At 45.7% G+C, this 20895-nt stretch overlaps 1 protein-coding gene across 1 annotated transcript in view; it reads left to right on the forward strand.

The window, feature by feature from the left end:
* The window catches only part of LOC136522592 (helicase and polymerase-containing protein TEBICHI), a 46197-nt gene extending 31723 nt beyond the window's left edge, over nucleotides 1-14474 (forward strand). The window contains 9 exon segments of the mRNA XM_066516398.1: nucleotides 6-265; nucleotides 4568-4757; nucleotides 4838-4951; nucleotides 5067-5419; nucleotides 12525-12633; nucleotides 12710-12850; nucleotides 12950-13046; nucleotides 13546-13743; nucleotides 13961-14474. Of these exon segments, the coding sequence (XP_066372495.1) occupies nucleotides 6-265; nucleotides 4568-4757; nucleotides 4838-4951; nucleotides 5067-5419; nucleotides 12525-12633; nucleotides 12710-12850; nucleotides 12950-13046; nucleotides 13546-13619 (1338 nt within the window). The 3' untranslated portion in view covers nucleotides 13620-13743; nucleotides 13961-14474.
* The last annotated feature ends 6421 nt before the right edge of the window (nucleotides 14475-20895 follow it).

The following is a 20895-nucleotide window of genomic DNA, read 5'->3' on the forward strand; positions in this document are numbered from 1 at the left end:
GACAGGTTAATGTTCTTGCTGATATGGAACTTTGGGGAATTGGCGCTGACATGGATGCTTGTCTCCATGCGAGGCATATTATAACAAAAAAGCTGAAGGAACTAGAGAAAGAAGCTTACAGATTAGCAGGCAAGAATTTCTCTCTAAATGCTACTGCTGATATCGCAGACATTCTATATACACACCTAAAATTGCCAGTTCCAAAAGGCTGTGAGAAAGGGAAGCTGCATCCTAGCACTGACAAGCAGTCTTTGGACCATCTAAGGTATTTTTCTTTTTTTCCCTGTTGTTAATTCTGAACAGCATATGCCTTTGGTGTCCCAGCATAGCAGGTCCCAAGCCCTGGTAAAGGAGGAGGGTTGTGTTAGGCGTGGCGAGCCAATGTAAAAACTTAGCCACTTAAATGGAGATGAAACCCGAGTTTTGATTGATAAGAGCCTCAAGAATGGTGTGGTGGGAGTGAGAAGGCAAGGAGATAGGATTATCTTAGTCAAGCTTGTCGTTGGTGATATGGTCTTGAACGTAATTAGTGCGTATGCCCCCCAAGTAGGCCTCGACGAGAGTGCTAAGAGACAGTTCTGGGAAGACTTAGATGGCCTGGTTAGAGCTATACCTAGTAGTGAGAAGCTTTTTATAGGAGGAGATCTTAATGGGCATGTAGGTACTATAAGCGCAGGTTTCGAGGCAGTTCATGGAGGTTTTGGGTATGGTAGTAGGAATCAGGAGGGGGAGGAAGCTCTAGACTTCGCGGTAGCTTTTGACCTGATGATAGCCAACACTTTCTTTAGAAAGAGAGAATCTCATCTAGTGACCTTCAGTAGCGGACAACACTGTAGTCAGATTGACTTTGTCCTCGCAAGAAGAAAGGACAAACGAGCATGCTTGGATTGCAAGGTGATACCAGGGGAGTGTGTTGTTTCTTAACATAAGCTTTTGGTGGCAGATTTTCGTTTTCAGATGCATGCCCGTAGGGATAAACAAGCTAAGATTGAAAGAACAAAGTGGTGGAAACTGAAAGGGGAGATGTCAGAGGTATTTAGGGAAAGGGTTATCAAAGGGGGCTCTTGGAAGGAAGAAGACGACATAAACAATATGTGGGACAAGATGACAACCAACATTCGGAAGGTAGCCTCAGAGGTGTGTGGAGTAACCAAAGGAAGGGGACGTGAGGCTAAAGATACTTGGTGGTGGAACGAGGAAGTCCAAAGGGCTATTAAGGAGAAGAAAGAATGCTATAGACGCTTGTACCATGACAGGAGTGTGGACAACATAGAGAAGTATAAGGTGACAGAAGATTGCAAAGCGAGCTGTAAGTGTGGCAAAGGGTAGAGCGTACGAGGATCTTTACCAACATTTGAGTACGAAGGAATGAGAGAATGACATTTATAGGATGGCTAGGGTTCGTGAGAAAGACACAGGACTTCAACCAAGTTAAGTGCATTAAGGATGAAATGGAGCATCTCTTGGTAAAGGAGGATGAGATCCGACATCGATGGCAAGAGTATTTTGACAAATTGTTCAATGGTGAGAATATAGACACAACCTTTCAGTTGGATGACTCTTTTGATGACACCAATAGGCGCTTTGTGCGGAGAATCCAAGAATCTGAGGTCAGAGAGACGTTGAAAAGGATGAAAGGAGGTAAGGCGATGGGACCGGATGGTATCCCAATCAAGGTGTGGAGATGCCTCGGGGACATAGCTGTAGTATGGTTAACCAAGCTGTTCAACCATATTTTTCGATCGAACAAGATGCCTGATGAGTGGAGAAGTATATTGGTACCGATCTATAAGAATAAAGGGGATATTCAAAGTTGTACAAATTACCGAGGAATTAAGTTGATGAGCCATACTATGAAGCTATGGGAGAGAGTTATCGAGCATCGCTTGAGAGCAATAACGTGGGTCTCTATGAACCAATTTGGTTTCATGCCCGGAAGATCAACCATGGAAGCCATTTTCTTAATAAGACAAGTTATGGAGCGGTATAGGGAGAAGAAGAAGGATCTACACATGGTTTTTATTGACTTAGAGAAGGCTTATGATAAAATACCAAGGAATGTTATGGGGTGGGCGTTGGACAAACATAAAGTCCCAACGAAGTACGTCGGGCTCATTAAGGACATGTACAACAATGTTGTGACTAGAGTTCGAACAAGTGATGGAGACACGGATGACTTTCCGATTAGGATAGGACTACATCAAGGGTCAGCTTTGAGCCCTTATTTGTTTGCTTTAGTGATGGATGAGGTCACAAGGGACATACAAGGGGACATCCCTTGGTGTATGCTTTTCGCGGACGATGTAGTGCTAGTTGATGAAAGCCGGACAGGAGTGAATCAGAAACTGGAGTTATGGCGGGAGACTTTGGAGTCCAAAGGTTTTAGACTTAGTAGAACTAAAACTGAGTATATGAGATGTGACTTCGGCACTACTACTCGGGAGGAGGAAGATGTTAGTTTGGAAGGTAAGTAGTGCCTAGGAAGGATACCTTTCGATATTTAGGATCAATGCTACAGAGGGACGGGGATATTGATGAAGATGTTAGCCATAGAATCAAAGCAGGGTGGATGAAGTGGCGGCAAGCGTCTGGTGTCCTATGTGACAAAAGGGTACCACAGAAGCTAAAAGGCAAGTTTTATAGGACGGCGATTAGACCTGCTATGTTGTATGGTGTAGAATGTTGGCCTACGAAAAGACGACATATTCAACAGCTAAGTGTCGCGGAAATGCGTATGCTGTGTTGGATTTGCGGTCATACAAGAAGGGATCGAGTTCGGAACGATGATATACGTGAGAGATTAGGGGTAGCGCCAGTTGAAGAAAAGCTTGTCCAACACCGGTTGAGATGGTTTGGACATGTGCAACGGAGACCTCCAGATGCACCGGTGCGTAGGGGAATCCTAAGTCAGGATAGTAACGTGAAGAGAGGCAGAGGAAGACCGAAGTTGACTTGGGTAGAGGCAATAAAAGGAGACTTGAAAGGATGGAATATACCCAAAGACTTAGCCTTAGATAGGAGTGCTTGGAAGACAGCTATTCACGTGCCTGAACCTTGATTGCTTCTGTTGGGTTTCAACTCTAGCCTACCCCAACTTGTTTGGGACTTAAAGGCTTTGTTGTTGTTGTTGTTGTTGTTGTTGTTAATTCTGAACATAAAAAATGTCATTTCTGGTTCTTTGGTGCTGTGACCTTTGAGCCTTGGCATCGACTATGGAAGACTTGGGCCCCTGCCAAATGCAAAATGTTTTTAAGGTTGGCAATCCGAAATAGATGTTGGACGGCAGATAGGCTTGCTAAGAGGGGCCTCTCTCATCCGGATAAATGCCCGCTATGTGATCAAGAAGATGAGACAATACAACATCTTTTAACAACATGCATGGTGGCAAGACAAGTTTGGTTCAGATTATTCACTCCACTGAACCTAGCAGATTCAGTCCCCCGACAAAATGAACTGAGCTTTACTGACTGGTGGCGCACGATGATGAGCAGAGTTAGCAAGGAGCACAGGAAAGGAGTGAACACTTTAATTATTTTAGGGGCTTGGATTATTTGGAAGCATAGGAATGCATGTGTTTTTGAGGGGGCTTCTTCGCTTAACATGATTTGGAGTGAGCTGAAGAATGAGCACAGCCTCTGGTGCATGGCTGGGGGGGTTAGGTCTCGCGCTTGCAGACTAGGTCTTTTTGTGTTAAGGTTAGGTCGATCCAGGTCGAGTCATTATTGCCTCACTCATATTTGGTCCCCGTATGAGTGAGGATCCTGTTGGGATCCCCCCCCCCCCCCCCCCCCCCCCCCCCCCCCCCCTCCCTTTCATCTCTATAATACAATGAAACGCAGCTCTCCTGCGTTTTCAAAAAAAAAAAATCTGGTTCTTTGGAAGTACTTGTGTGCCATTTTATATCCGGACATTATGTATGGAAAATTTTTAAATGTGTCAGTATATCTGGTGTCTAGTCAGTGATGGTCCAGTGGTAGTTCTGTGTGAGTAAAGGTAAATTATTATGTTGTCTATATGAGAGCTAGAAAAGTGCTGGTGGGCCACATTTTATTACCATTTGATCATCTTCTGGACATGCTTTTAGAATATCATTGTGCTAATATGCACTCTTTCTGTTTTTTGGAGTCAATTAACGAGATTAACTCATTTTTCATCCCTAATTAAATACGTGCATTTTCATTGCATGTTCAAATAATATCTTTTATTTGGAAAAGCTTATGCCAAAGGGAAGCACATGTATCACCGTCACGCCTTTGTTTACCTTATTTTCAGTTTATGGGCTGCTGCTGATGTCCCTATTATATGCACTCGGAAGATCTGTAGCAAGGCAAGACTACTGCCTTGCCAAGCAGGCCTTCCTTTTGATTGAAATCTATGGCACTCTTTTGATTTCACTTGGCCCCAAATTTTCCTCGACATAGAATTGCCGTGGCTTTATAGTTTACTATAAAATCCTTATCAACTGGACATAATGCTCTCTTTAGGGTTCTATCAATTATTCCAGTAATGTAGAACTTTAATTGTCCATTTTTTGCTAAAATATTTTTGAATTCTTCTGTTTCCTCAGGGATCAACACCCAATTATCCCAGTAATTAAGGAACACAGAACATTAGCAAAACTGTTAAATGGCACATTGTGGTCCATTTGCTCACGTGCTCAATTGTGCACTCAATCACAAAGGTACATCATACATGGTAATTGGCTTCAGACATCAACTGCCACTGGCCGTTTGTCCATGGAGGAGCCAAATCTGCAGGTTCTTTAGTGGTAGTAAATGTTTTGTTTGGATTTCAGTTATTGAGGAATAACCTACTGATTTACCCTGTTACTATGTAGTGTGTTGAGCACTTGGTGGAATTCGATACAGGGAAAAGCAATAAAGATTACTCAAGCGTGTCAGTGGATTATCATCATAAAATCAATGCCCGTGATTTTTTCATACCGACAAAGGTTTTCCTCATTTCACTTACATGTATTTATTAAGTTTTCCCTTTAATTAGGATAGCTGACGATATTTTTCCTGTAACAATGCTTTAGATAGTGTCATGATCTACTTATTTTGTAGGAGAACTGGTTATTCGTAACTGCTGATTACTCACAGATTGAGTTGCGTTTAATGGCTCACTTTTCTAAAGATCCTACGTTGGTTGAACTTCTAAGTAAACCTGATGGTGATGTTTTTACCATGATTGCTTCAAGATGGGCTGATAAAGAAGAGGCCTTGATATCTTCCAAAGAGAGAGAAAACACTAAAAGATTCATATACGGCATCCTTTACGGAATGGGTGCAAACTCCCTTGCAGAACAACTTGAGTGCAGCACTGAAGAAGCTGCTCAGAAGATTCAAAGCTTTAGGAGATTTTTTCCTGGTGTTTCCTCATGGTTACATGAAGTTGTGTTATCTTGTCGCCAAAAAGGGTTAGTCTACTTGGTAGCAATTTCTGTTTAGTCTTTCTTTATATATAATATCATCCCTTTGATTTTGATGCTAACGTTGAATGAGCTCTATGAAAAATATGTTACTCCTAGACGTAACTTTTGAGATATTTCATATTTGAACTTTTGAGATATTTCATATTTGAGCATGTATTATCATGTCTTCCAACACTAGTATGTGAGCTGATTCTCATAACAATTTAAGGTGAATATGTTGCATGATAATTTGGTTGTATTTGGATGTTTAAGTTTAGGCCATGTTATTTATATTACAACTGCTTAAGATCAGTGCTCAATCCATTGGGTTGACATATGCACATATTAAGTGTAAGGCCCATCTATCTATAGGCCCATATGGCCCATGAGGTTGTATATATATTGTCATCTCCACTACTAGAGTAGTGGTCTTATGAAATCCCCAAGGTTAGTCACATGATAACAAAGCCATGGATTAGGGTTTGGGTTAGGTTCATCTAATCCACTCATGATTCAATTTTCTTTTTACCTGGGCTCTGCCGGTCACCGGCCTTTTTCAGTTAGTTGTGGCCTAACGTGTGAAACCCTTGCTATCTCACAACTTCCACCTGCTTGTAGTGCGTGGCCCATCGAGGACCGTGTTCACCCGCACATTGGATTGCAAATCATGTCCACTCGTCACTGCCCTTGTCTGTGCAGTCCACGCGGGAGGACCCGTCGCTTGTCGTTGCTCATTTGCCCCATCTCTGCCCGTCGCCGCTTGTTCGCCCCATATTCCACAGTTACCATTCGGTTTCGCCCCTTGCGGATTGATTTGTTGTTCATCTGCATGTTCGTGGAATCAGTGCCTTTTAGCGTCTCCCCACTCATCCTTCTTACATGGTTCCCTTTGTCTGCGCCTTCATTTTTCTATGCTGTGGATTGGCAGGTGGTTGTCATCGTCTCCAGCATCAGGTTCCTAGAGAAGACAGGGGCTGTTCTTGTGATTGGTGATCCGATTCCTCATTGTGTACAAGTGGAATTTGATTGCAACATGCCCTGCACTATTTACATATAGTTTTTTCATGGGTATACAAGCTGAATATGATTCCACTCCTACACAATCGCTTCATAATTCATCTACTCTCACTATGGCACTAGCATTGTCCGATTTACTTGCACAAGAAACACGTTTCGAGTCTCTCCTGTGTCTCATAGTGTGTTGGTTTTTTTTTCTCGAACATGCAGGAGAAGCTGCGTATCATTATATTATAGAAGAAAAAAGAAGGGGAAATGAACCCAAGTAGTGTTCAAAAGGTTACAGACTCGCTAGTGCTAAAAGAGAGAAACAACCTTAACCACAAACTCTATTGAGACTCAACATCAGCTAGGGTCAGGGGCGGAGCTTAGTTGGGGCCAGAGGGGGCCCTGGCCACCCCCACCACCACTAATTCTCCATTAAATGAACAGTAACATGGCTACTGTTCATTCATTTTTAGTCAAAATTAGTGAGGTCGCTCCTCTGACTTGAGCTCAAGCTTCCCCCCTGGCTACGGTGGACAAGCAAGACATCCCTCGAGCCCCAGCCAACATCCACAAATGAAGCTCTTCTGTAGTGAGCGCCCAAACCACCCCTAGATTAGGTGCCATGCCATTAAAGACACATTGATTCTGATGCTTCCAAAGACTCCATGCTCCGAGGATGACCTAGAGAGTTGTCAAAGGACTAGTGCACTAAAAAGTACCTGTATAGAGAACTGTACACTGTGCTATAGGACCGTCCATCTTTTAGAAAATTGTATTTCATCTGGAGAAGTTGGTAGATTATCGTGCACAACGTGCTCCTCTTGGTGGTCAAGATCGTGGTACTAGTTCTACTATTCCACTTCTATAGGTTTAGTGTCTATTCTATTTCGATTGTTAGTGCTGCTTCGTCTTGGGGTGCTTGGTTCAGGAGCCTCCTTTCATGTGACATCTGATCACTCCTAGCGGGTCACTAATGGTGCTTTTGTTCAACCAGCTGATGGTACATCTTGCCATCACTCACGACGGTTCACTTTGCAATACTCGGTTTTCTGTACCCAATGTTTGAATCTGCTTTTGGTTGGTCAGATTTTTTTTGAAACAATGGCAGGAGCTCCGCTGCTCAATTAAGACGAAAGAGTTATGTACAAGAAGGTTAGTCAAACGACATGCCCACATACGTCTCGAGTGGCTAAGCACCCCACGCAGCACGATTACTCACGAACACGACACACTGCTATGGGTTATCGTTGCCGAGAATGGGAGCAAAGCTCCCAGCAACTCTGACTTCCGATGGTAGGCCACCCATGAGCCACCTACTGACGAGTCCGAAGCACGAGACCGCAACTCGTTATCGTTGCCAAGCTCAAACAAGAGCAGCTCCGACTGACCCAGCAGAGTCCCAGCCTACGATGAAGGGGGGCTTCGCCGCGTGTCATCGTTGTCGAGCCACGTCCCCGACGTAGCAAGCTCCGACTTCAAGCTGGGATATCCGCCTTGACGCATCCACTAGGCGCCGAGAAGCACAAGCCGCCGAAGGAGACATCGAAGCAGCGACGACGATCCAAATGCAACGCCTTCAGGAAGGGAGTGACGCCGATGACGCCACCATCGCACGTCGATGGCGGACCGGGTTTTCACCATTGGATGTCAATGCTAGAGAAGACATGACGCCCTCAACAGGGAAAGTGGTGCCAACTAGCGTCGCCGTCGCCAAGGCTTCCGCACAAGGAACCCTCCTAGCACGAGTGTCGGGCCAAGAAGCCGGACCCCTTTGCCTGCAAGCACCGCCCTCGCCGTTGTCCTACTGTCCCCATATAAGCCCCTTCAGAGGGGCATCGACGCGCCGGCTGCTCGCAGCAGCCGCACAGCTGCGTCGGCGGCCACCCCCTCTGATCGGGCAACTGGTAGAGCCGGACCATACTCCACCACGTGTGCAACACCGCTGCACGTCTAGGCCGTTGCCAACCGTCGCCGCCGGCTCTAGCATCCGCCTCCGTCGCTGCCAGCAGCCACGAAGCGCATGCCCCACCAATGCGGGCACCACCCCCTTGCCATGGGGGTGCCAGATCCTGGGTTCTAGGCTCCGAACCCGGCGCCACAAGCTGACATCCCGCCTCCGTCATGAACGGCCAGCCGCTGCCGACCACCGCCAGGTCGCGAGCAGATCTGGCCCCGTTGTGTCCGGCCACCGCCACAGCAGCCCAAGCCGGCAGCGGACAACCGCTTGCCGTGAGTGAAGGGGCGGGCGGAGGAGAAGAGAGGAGACCTTGTCGTCGACCCCAGTATCTGCACGAGCTTTGGCCGCCGCCGTCGCCATCGCCACTGGCTGCCACGCCTCTGGCTAGGGCGAGCCGGATTCAGCCTCCAGGGCTTCGGATACGGTCGCTCGGGTGCCGAACCGGCAGTCTCGGTCGGTGGCATCGCCGTCGTCAGACAGAGGAGAAGGCCCACCTGCCGGCAAGCCTTCACGCGCCCGGCTGCGGCGCTGTCCCAGGCCGCCGAGCACCGCCCCCGCATAGGGTGCTCGCGACCCTCCTAGGTGAGAGCCTTGCCGCCGCCATCCTAGTGGGGCGTGCGGGCCTCCCGGTCGCACCCTCCGGCGGCGGCGAGGGTAGGCATGCGGTGGTTGGGGGCGGCGGTGGCTAGGGCTGTTTTTCCGCCCGAGCCGCCTGAGCGGGTGGGCGACACGGGTGTCCTAGTTACCGACCTTAATTGCTTGGTGCTTTGTTGGATTTGATGAGTCATCTTGTTTTATTCAGGGCCGTCAAAGCGGGAAAGTGATTGGGATTGGCCATCCAGGTATAGGTGCTTCCCAGCCTATACATTTTGGACACCTTGTTGTCGTACTTCTTCCACTGCGCCTACAGCTCAAGTGCTTTATCGTCTTGGTCATTTTTGTGGGTCTCATTTATTCTCATTGAGAAATAAGGGTTGTTTAGCTCATAGCTTTATTGAGTCTAGCTTCCATTGTAATGGTTGCACACGTGGAAAAACGATACAACTTTCATATCCTTCTAGTGTTTATCATTCTGCTAGGACCTTTTGATCTTATTGATTCATGTATGGAGTCGGTGCATCTTTCGGTACAAAGGGTGGACACAAATATTATGTCATTTTTATTGATGATCATTCTCATTATACATGGATTTATTTCATGCACATTGTTTGAGGTTGTGTTTCATTTACTGAACTTTTATTAAAATGGTTCATACACGATTTTCTACTATTGAGTTTTTCATTCTTGACTCGGGGAATGAATTTATTTTATGCTTTTTCGCAAGTTGGTACTCTTGTTCAACTCTCGTCCTGCCATTTATGCTCAGAATGGTGTGTGTTGCTGAATGAAAATATCACCATCTTATAGAGACAGCCTGCACACTTTTGATTTCGTCTTTTGTCCCTTCTCATTTTTGGGGTGAAGCTGTTTCAATTGTTATCTCATCAACAGGCAAACCCTCATCCAATCTGTTTGGCCAATGTCCTAGTGAAGTCCTTTTTGGTACCCCTCTCGGTTGACCAAACAGCTTGTTGAGTGTGTTTTCGTGAGGAAATTCCTGCCACTGGAAGTTTACTTTGGCATTGGAGTTGACTCCCATTTTAGAAGCAATATTATACTGTCATTAGAAGCAAAAACTTCAAAGGAGTTTTAGAGATATTTTTGTTACCTTCATTTTTGTCATGTTCTTTCTTAGATTTGTCTTCTCACCAATTGACATCATGGAATTATTTTGCTCCTTGATCCTTTTGCTTTGCCTAACTTCTTTCCATTCCACTTCCTCTCTTGTTGAAGTGTCCATCAGTCTTCAACTTCCTGCTTTCCTCCTCTTCTATTAATATCAATCACTGAAACCTTTTCTTGTTCCAATCCTATACTTCCCTTTAAACGGCTGGACTGATTTGTTTTGTCTTTTGTTGGTCCAAATCTTAGAGATGCCAACTCTCTCTACTATCCTTCTTCCTGACTGGATCCGTGGTTGTTGGGTCCCTTTTGTTGGACTAAGAGAGACTGCTCTTCCACTTGAGATTTCCTTATGGTTAAAAAAACTTGAGATTTCCTTAGCTTCACCTTCCAGGATTGTTGTCAGTTCCTTTGTTTTGATGGAGTCCTGTTGTAACGACCCGAATTCGTTATAACATAGGCAGCCGTTTTTGGTCATCCGAGTGAGCAATCTTTCGAGATCCGGTACAGATTCCTGATACCTTTAGCTAGATCAATCGTCGAGAACCGACCAAAAGGGAACCGACCGACGTCGCTCCCTTGTCGATCCCTGTCCCCACGCCCGCCACCTAGGGTGCTGATCACCACCCCACCTGGCTCCTGGGCGAACGAAATTTGCTTGAATTGCCAGAAAAATAATTCACCATGGACCATTACTAGTCCTGCTCGATGAAGGGCTTATACCTGATGGTTGGTTGGCGAAGCCCCTATCGATGGTGCCGTTGAGGACTTGGCCTCTGACAACAACGTCGATATCTCCCTCCATGCCCTCATTGGGACACAGACAGTCGACACTATGCACCTCGCCTTTGTCACGTCGGTGTACCGGTGGATTCTTATCCATCCACTCCATCTCCACAGACATCGCTTGTCGCATCGGCCTCAACCTGGAGCCTTGACCAGGTCTCACAGTGGGGGTAAGCCAATGTTGATCAGGTGCCCTCATCCGGGGTCTACACCGGCGTTCCTGTCTACATTAGCACTGAGGTGTTCTACATCGACTTATTCATGCTCCCTCTCCATGACTACGAGCTTGTCTTAGGATGCCACTGGGACCACCTTCGTGCCATGAGCTACCTGGATTTGCTGCAATTACTTCTTGCTGAGTTCGGCGACGTCTTCGACAACCCATCTGGCTTGCTTCCGTCATAGACCTAGGATCACCAGATCCATCTCCTTACAGGCACAACTCCGATTGTGGTGCACCCGTAATGCTACCTGCAGCTGTTCAAGGATGAGCTCAAGCGGCAGTGCGCCGACATGCTCCACCAGGGCATCATTCCCCCGAGCATGTCAGCGTTCTCGTCGCCCGCGCTCTTGGTGCTCAAGAATGATGACTCTTGGTGGTTTTGCATCGACTACCACACCCTCAACACTAAAACAATGCGCGACATGTACCCGGTCCCTGTCATGGATGAACAGCTGGATGAGCTTCGCGAGGTGGACCTTCACTAAGCTCGACTTCTGCAGCAGCTACCACCAAGTCCGGATGCACCTGATGACATTCATAAGACGGCCTTCAGGACTCACCATGACCACTTCGAGTTCGTGGTCATGTCGTTTGGCTTGAGGAATGCGTTGACGACATTCCAGTCCCCCATGAATGAGCTTCTTCGCCTTTTCCTACGCCACCCTATGCTAGTGTTTTTTGACGATATTTTGAACTACAACATGTCCCTCTCGAAACATCTGGGGCACATCCGTGTGGTATTCAGCACCCTGTGCGAGCATAACTTGTTCCTGAAGCACACCAAATGTTCATTTGCTGAGCGCTGGGTGGAGTACCTTGGCCACTTCATCTCCAAGGACGGCGTGGCCATGGATCCAGCCAAAATTGTTGCCATGCAGTCCTAGCTGACACCGTGGACCCACCGTGCTCTTCATGGCTTGCTTGGCCTCACAGGCTTCTACCGCTGCTTCATCAACAACTATGGCGTCATCACCGCGCCACGAACAGCCCTCAAGCCCGTTGCCTTCCGGTGGACTGATGTGGCGGCTACAGCCTTCGAGGCCTTCAAGGCAGCTCTCACCTCTTGACCAGTGCTGCAGTTGTTGGGCATCATGGCTCCGTTCATCATCGACTGCGATGCCTTGGGCACGGTTTTGGCGTGGTCTTGTCTGGTCACCTTGTTCAGCCTGTCCATGGAGCCCCAGCCCGCCAAACTTGCCACCTACGAGCGCGAGCACATCGGCCTGGTGAAGGCTGTGCGGCACTATCTGGGCACGGCCAGTGGAGATAGAAGAATAGGCCCCTAATGCTTTCTCCCCAACTAGCACACTACAACAGAGCATTTGAACCTTTTAGTCCTGAATAAGTTGTGTACCACAATATAGGTGATACAGCTAGGCATACATCAAAGAAGTTTCTAATTCGTTATCACTTCTCAGATATGTGGAGACTTTATTGGGCCGGCGACGTTTTCTTACAAAAATAACGGCTGGCAATAGCAAAGAGAAAGCTAAAGCACAGAGACAAGCAGTAAATTCTATTTGCCAGGTAATATAGCAGTGTCTCACATAGTTTTACATGGTTGATTTTGTTGATTATATGATTAATGTGCATGTGTTACCAGGGTTCTGCTGCTGATATTATCAAGGTGGCTATGATTAGAGTTCATTCAGTAATTACCAACAGAACTAGGGCAACTGATTCCACGGATGAAGTTTCAAGGAAATTTTCAGAAATCGGTGGCCAGTGTCACCTTATTTTGCAGGTGTTTTAAGACTCTTGCATGATACTTATTTTCCTTTTGACTTTTTCTCCGTTTGGCTCTAAATATGGATGAATGTAACTACTTTTTTTTTCTTTGTAGGTGCATGACGAGTTGGTATTGGAAGTTGTTCCATGCATGGTAGCACAGGCTGGAAGGCTGTTACAGATATGTATGGAAGAAGCAGCTTCACTATTGGGTATCACTTTTAATCTAAACTTGGGTGGTTGTCTTATGTTCAGTCCTTGAGAGCATCTTGAAAAGCTCTTTAAAATTACTTGCTAAACTAATAGTTATGCCAGGTGAACACAATGAATAGGAAGTTCTATTTCTGCCTTTCTCCAATAGCTAGTTTCGTAAAACTCGAAACCTGGGCGGGAGGGGGTGGGGGAACCACGCAAAAACTGCGGTGAAGGGGGCACCGATAGCAAGCACAGAACTTAGAAGCCTGGGAACAGGAACATGGCCACGTTCCACGTTCCCATGTTCCAACGGGAACATTTACATTCCCACATTATAAAATAACATCCAAAGTTTCCGTTCCGTGTTCCTGTTCCCTCACGGGAACATGGCTGTGAGTTGAGGTGGGAGATTCACCAATTGCTTTAGTGTTGAAGGCCCTTTTTTTTCTCCCTCCCCCTCCTTGGAGATGCTCTAACCAAGCGAAAACTGAAAATTGTTGTTTGCTTTTATTTCAGTACCTTTGCGCACAAAAATAAAGGTGGGAAAAACTTGGGGTTCACTAGAACCCTTCAATCCTGAGCCTTGTTGACACAAATGGTGAATGTCACTTGGAGTGAGCTACATGGATGCCAATTTTTCATGACATGCAAGGGCCTAAATGATGTTTCTGTAAGAAGGCTGAACAAGTTCCAATATGCTCCACTGGGACCATGGTAAACCCTACTCTTGTTTGATTCACCCCCTGCAGAGTTAATCTCTTGAAGCCTGCCTTTTAACACTATCGTTTCTTGTTCTGCATTGTCCATGTATTTAACTATTGATACTGAAGCATGCCTTGAACCATATATCTGCGCAAATGCTATTCTTGTTTGGAAATTAGTTTACCTTTTCATCTTCATGATGGTCTCTTTGAAACTTCAAATGAATCAGGTGATTCTGTCTGGTGTTCCTCGGTAGAATCTTCACCATTGCTATGTATACACTGTCTTCTGTCATCGCTGATTGTATGTGAAATCAACGCAACAGTGACCAGCTCCATTACTGAGGATTTGCTATGGACTTGTGGTTATGATTGATGGTCCATGTGGCATGCCAGAAGCAACTATATATATCTAGGCCTTTTGTATATCATATCACCAATAGATGCTGTCAAATGGCGTGCTGGCATCTCTTGGAGGTGCATTTGGTTTGATGGATATCCTCATGGAAAAGCGATGTTTGGTTCGTGTACGAGTTGGATATAATAGATATAGATGTTGGTATCCCTGCCACCAAAAAATTTCATGGCGAGTTCATCCATGTTTTGTAATCTGTCATTAATAAAAAAAAATTAAGGATTATTGGTATGTTATATTGTTACTTAGTAATTATGATGGCAATATTATATTTGATAAGTGTGAATATGCATGTTTTGAATGCCAATTGGGTAATAGCGGTGCTAATTAACATATTTTACTTGTAATTAGTAATTATCATAACAAAATGAGTGTTAGTGCATATTTATTAGTGTATAATTGGTTGTTATTTTTAAATAATATATAAACAACCAGTTAAGTATTCTTATTTATCTAACAAACTAAAAAATGGTTTACCCTATCCATCTAACCAAACAAGCAACATGGATAACCATATCTAGAAATTCAATCAATTGCTCACCACACGTTCATCGGCATCTAGGCTGCTTGCTCATCCCACCATGGCATTGGCCGTCTTCTGTGCCATGCCAATAGAGCCACACCAAGCACGCCTAGTCCTATGCCTTCTTAATTGAGCCCTACGCATGTCTACACTCCTTGAGTAAACACTGCCGTTGGCCATTTTCTCCTTGTAGCTGCTAGTGTCTGTGGCTCCCTTAGGTTTCCAACAAGTTCCTATAAGTGATTGCAATGAAGCTTGTGGCTTGTAAGCAGGAGTGGGCAGATTTGGGCCTAGGGTTGGGCAGGCGGGGGGTGGGGAGGGGGGAGGCTGCAACATTAGGCACGGCCTAGGTTTTTTTGGAACAAAGTAGCCCATCTAGTACCTCCAATGGCCTAGCTCAACACAACAACCCCTTTATCCGATCCAGCCCCTTCTGCCTTTCTCGTGGATGATTGACACTACTTTCGTGGTTCCACCTCACTCCCATCGTCCACTGCTTGTGCCTCATGTCTTCTCTCCAACTTCGTGCCTTTGTCCGCGAGTGTGCTCAAGCCACAGAGACTGGAGTCAGTATTCTAAATGAACCATTAATCTATTGTGAGCTCAAGGAACACCTCCCACTCATTCCATTCTTGATTGTTCGTCCAAAGTGAAATTAGGGAGAGATTTAGTATACTTGCTTAGTTAATTTCCATCCTAGTGGCACTAGTTCATCGTTGGAGTAGCCATACTTTACTGTTATCTAATGCCACTTGTGCGATCTAACATTGTATAGGTTTGTGTGATCTTGCCAACTAGAATTGTGTAGGGGAGTTTCCACTAATTCGGCACCTTAGGAACACCTTGCATAGGATCTTTGATAAGGTGCTTATGATAAATAGAAGTGGTTAGTCTTGGCTAGATCGAATAATTTAACTCTACATTAAATTCGTCTAGCTAACATAATTAAGTTTAGAAAAGACTATTTACTTGTTGAATATCAAACAAGGGGTTACCTAAACCATTGGATTAGCACCTTGATAGTAGGTTTAACCCCTTGACTGATCCTCCTAATCTACTAGGAGCTCGGGAGCTACACATGTCATGTGTGCTCGTGTGCACACCCTACACTATCAGCACAGTAAACAGATCTGTCCAATTTATAACCACTCAAGTATCACGACCATTGCTAAGAACGTTGGCATGCTCACACTTCAACTCTTATAAACCCGGTAATCCGTAAAGTGTCACAAAGGACCTTCGATAATCTACTTTACAACCAAGATTGTACTCGATTAAGCAAATGCAAATCACATACATAGAGTTTGCAGTGAAAATAATATTACAAACCAAGTTCACAAATAAATAATACAATACGAATTTTCCAAATTCGATAAGTTATATTGACATAGTTTTGAAATGGTTACAAACCATAAGTTCGAAATACAATGCTACCTTTAACAACATCCTCCAAGCAAATGCAAAAATGAGATATATAGAATATTAGTCGAGCCCACCGACACCTTATTCACGACCCTCAACAAGGGCAAGAATAGCACCAAGATATAGCTGTTCACCTGCAACTAGGTGGAATAGAACCCTGAGTACTCGAGTGTAATAAAAGAGACACCAAAGGATATGCAAGGCTTTTATTGTGGAGCAAGCTTGACAATAAGACTTTAGCGAAGGGCTTACTAATATGAGGCCTTACTTTCAATATTTTAGTGATGAGAGTCTAACATAGGGGTATGTGAAGTCCCTGGATTAAGGGCAGCGATAGTCTGGCTAACCCCTCGACTGACTCTCTGAATTAACTAAGGGCTCGGGGGCTACACCCATCGGGTGCGCTCATGCACCCGCAAATTAGGGATGACTTGGTAGCCGGCGGATGGTCCTCCCCGAAGGGAGTCTCCGATATCAGAAGGGCAAGCCAAGAAAGGCAAAGATCCCGCTCTGGCCGCCTTCGCTCGAGGCTTGGGGGCTCGCCCGAGACTCGGGGACTCCCGGTCCAAGGGGTGCCCCGGTAGAGCCATAGCCCACGCAATCGTCCCAACTCTAGGTGTGGGCGAACACTCGCCCTAGGCTAGGGCAGAAGCTAGATACGAAATCTGTCAGGTGCCTAGTGCTTGACAGGCGCAGAAGCACCACATTGCCGTCCTGTTCCATAGCCATGAGGCATTGTCATCCACTCCCTCAGGCGGTATCACGCCCGATGCATGACACGTTAGGATAAGAAACTCCCCGAAGCGCACGAAGTGGGTTGCTCTGGGCCTACTTGGCATCCCCTCCGGTCAAAAGGTGAAGCCTGGTGTGCAAAGGAAGGTAGGAGAAGGTTGACCCAAAGAAGTGTAGGGTCAAGATGGTGGACTAGAGGGGAGGGTGAATAGTCCTTTCTAAAAATTAATCGCACGGTTAACCGTAACAAATACGAAATTAAATTATCGGTCTAGTCAAGACTACATCCCTCTGTCTAAATTCTCAAGCACCATATAAAGATTCTAATATGAGCAACTAAGGTGTCGGGTTAGGTAGAGCTTACATAAACAATTCTAGTTAGCCATGGTGAGGCGACAGCAACGGTGCAGATGGCCAGGGAGGTCCCGTGGTTTGGACAAGATGTTGATGCCGCGTGGCACTGGCGCGTGTGCGGGTGGAGCCAGCGCATGGTGATCGCACACAGGCTGGGGTTCCAATTTGGGAGTGGTTTTGGGTTCACGATTGGTCCATGGTCCCATTAACAAAGTTGCTATAGCCGTGATATTGTCCGAGGTTAGTTACTGGATCAAGTTTAAACGGGATTTGGTTTGGGAGATAAAGAGTGATCAACTTTGGTTTGTCGGTCTGTTATAGGATAGGGCTGAGATAAAAGGTTTAAGCTCTTTTGGGGAATTTTTAAACTATCAAAATAGTTTCTAATAGGGTCTAAATCACCCTAGGGTTGTTGTACAAGATTTAGACTATGAAATTGTAGAATAGTTCACAATCTTAGCTTAAAATTTGGATGGAACAAGGTTGTCAAGACGACATTGTCAACTATTTTTTCACAGAATTATTTAGGTTCATTTTAGATTTCCATTATTTTCATGTAATCTTTGAGGCTTCCAAAATTGATATAATAAATGGTTTGTCCAATTTGAGTTGTATATCAAAGTGCATATCCTGAACTTGATTTGTTATTTGAAGAATTTTCAAAGTTTTTAATAGATTCTCAATTTAATAATTATCCAAAGATGCATTCTTGAATTTATTTTACTTAACCCAGGACTCAATTTCTTTCCTATCTCATGTAGGTTTGATATTATTTTGATTTTTATAGCAAAACTCAGAATCACACATCTCTACAGGCAAACTTAATTACTTAGTTTGATTTGTTCCTAAAGTTCAAAAAATCAACATCATTCTATTTAAACAATAGAAAATTATAAGAAACTTAATCAAGCAACCATTATAATGTAGAAATTATGGCAAGACTAATTATAATGCTTATGCTTATGCACATGAAGTGACCTTACTTAACACCTAGGCTGTCACAGGAGAGGGCAGCATAATTGGATGTTGTGCTCTCTGGAAACTACGGTCGTAACACTCTGTTTTCAGCTTTGACTCATGCGGTCTTGTTGCACGAGCACACCATGATCGGGAGAGAGAGAGAGAGGGTCAGGGACACAGATTGATGTGATATAGTGATCAACCATGATGACAGCTTAATCATCCAAAACTTTGATTGAAAACTAACTTCGAGCATTAGAGAGGGGATTCTGATCTTAACATGTTCTCGTGCACTCGCAAAAACGGTGGACGATCCATGAGGACATAGAGTACTCTGTTCAAGATTCCATGGGCCCATTGTTCATGCGGACAGTCTGATGTCCGGGCGGACCATCTGCCATAGTTCGTACGGCGTCGCCTAGGCGTCTAAGCGTTTTTTTCAATCAGGGCGTGGTGCTCGCCGTAGCCCACTTGCGTACGGCGTCATCTTGGGGCAAAAGGCGTCGCCTAGGCGTCGAATCCGCTGAGGCGGATGCCGCATGTGGGGAAAACTCATCTGCGCGGGGGAAAGAGCGGCGCATTGCGCGCGCGGGGGGGGAAAGGAGGCGTGAGCACATGGGAAAGGGGGAGCAGCGCGCGCATACCTCCCACCAAAGACTACCCATCCATCTGACTCGTGCTAGTCGAGACTCGAGAGTGGGAGGGAAAGGGAGGCAAGAGGGAGAGAGAAGAGCGCGGCGGCTCACCTGAAATCGGGCGGCGACCGGCGGCGCCTGCGACCCTAAGTCCACGACTCACGTCCCATCCTGCTTCCGTGACTTCCGCCCCCGTCCACGACCGTGACTCCCAGCCATGTCCGCGGTCGTGAATCCTGCCATGACTCCTACCACATCTGCGATCGTCTCTAGGACTTCTCCTGCCGCCTCCAGCCCAGTCTCCATCACCGGCTCTACTCTGCAGTTATGCCCTCCCCTCTTGGCCTCTCCTTCCTCTGTTCTTCCTCCAATCCTCCACCCCTCTTTCCACTTGTGGCTCTGCTTTTCCTCCCCCTTCTTTCTCTGCTCTACTTCTTGCACTCGTGCTCTGCTCTGCTCCTTTCTGTTATTTGTGGTGCTATGTAGGAACAAATAGCTTATAGCTGTGCTCCTTTCTGCTAGTATATGCCCCTGTGGTTGACTAATTGGTTAATTGGTGTGAATATGTGCTTGTATGTCTGAACTTTGATGCATAAGAGATGGACAGATGGTTAATTTATTTATATATCATTGTGATATGTGCCTCTCTGATTGTGCTGTCCTATGGAAGGTTAGGGTATGTGTATGGCGTCACCTTGCCACACGCCTAATTCGTCTAGGCATATGGAAGGGGGTGGAGCGCCGCACCTCACCTTACCGCCTTAAAAACTATGCCATATGCATAAACACAAACTATTAAAGGCCCAACAACAACCGGTGGGGGGCCCTTTTCTTATCCCCACTGGTCCCCTACTCGCCCACATTGACGCCGACCATATCTACCTCGCTTTGGACGCTTGAAAGCCTAGTTTGGTTTTGAATAATTGATGAAACCTATGGACTAATCCTAAGTGCTAAGTGTGTAGACAAGAGAGGATAGTCCATTCCAAGTGGTGGAGCAAGAGGATAATCATGGTGGATGGTGATGACCAAAAGATGATCAAGTACTCAACTTGGAAAAAAAGAAAGAGAAAAACAAAAACCAAGGAGATCAAGGCAAATATATAAGATATGTTTTTGTTTTGGTGATCAAGACACTATAGAGAGTGTGATCACACTTAGGCTAGAAAGCAGGTACTATAAAGAGGGGAAATCTTTGGCTAAGCGGTTATCGAGTGCCACTAGGTGACATGATTCTTACATATGCATTAGAGACCTAGTGTGCTAACATTTAACCCTTCTAAAATGGTTTGAAAAATGCTAACACACGAGCACACAAGTTCTACACTTTGTGGTTAGCAACTTGGATGCAAGGGGTGAAGTGGTTGTGGACTAGAAAAAGAAAAGGAAGCGAAGGTACGTGATCGGACTTTGGCGCCGGGGTGATCGGACTCACCCCGAGCATGTTCGGTCAATGCTGAGACTGCGGCCGAGGAGGCTAAGTCCAGACTGGACTCTGCAAAAGGAGGTGCGACTGGATGCGTAGGGCCTACGTCCGGTCGGCAATGATGTACGCTAACGTCGACTAGGGTTTGTGCGAGTAGAGAGGTGAAGTGCTGACCGGACTCTAGGTTGCATCCGGACCTCAAAAATTCTCTCAGGGTGCTTACTGGACTCGATCGGACTCGCGGTGGTGCCAAGTCAGGTCACCTCTGTGTCATGTCCGGTCCTTGCACGTGAAGTGTGTGGGAGTGTGCGAGCAGACGCGTGGCGCCACGTCTGGTCTAGCTGACCTGCGTTAGGTCTGCCTTTGATAGTTGGCGCACAGTTGCTAGCTATTGAGATCACACGGTGGAGATTGAATGAAGGGGACACATGGCGTATATTGAGTGACCGGATCCTAGTGGTGTGTGTCTAGGTTGAAGGGACCATGATGCCTAAGAGGGGGGAGGTGAATTAGGCAACTTAAAAATTCTAACTCTAAACTATGGCCTCTTTTTCTAACCCTAGCAAAACCTATGCAATAGATAAACTATCTAGATGTGCAACTATGGTTTTGCTAGTGTATTGCTATCTCTACCACAAACGTAGTAAAGTAATCAATGTAAATGTGGAAGCTAAAGAGCAAGGTAGAGATATGCAAAC

This window comes from Miscanthus floridulus, chromosome 18, assembly GCF_019320115.1.
Source record: "Miscanthus floridulus cultivar M001 chromosome 18, ASM1932011v1, whole genome shotgun sequence".
NCBI classification, from domain to species: domain Eukaryota; kingdom Viridiplantae; phylum Streptophyta; class Magnoliopsida; order Poales; family Poaceae; genus Miscanthus; species Miscanthus floridulus.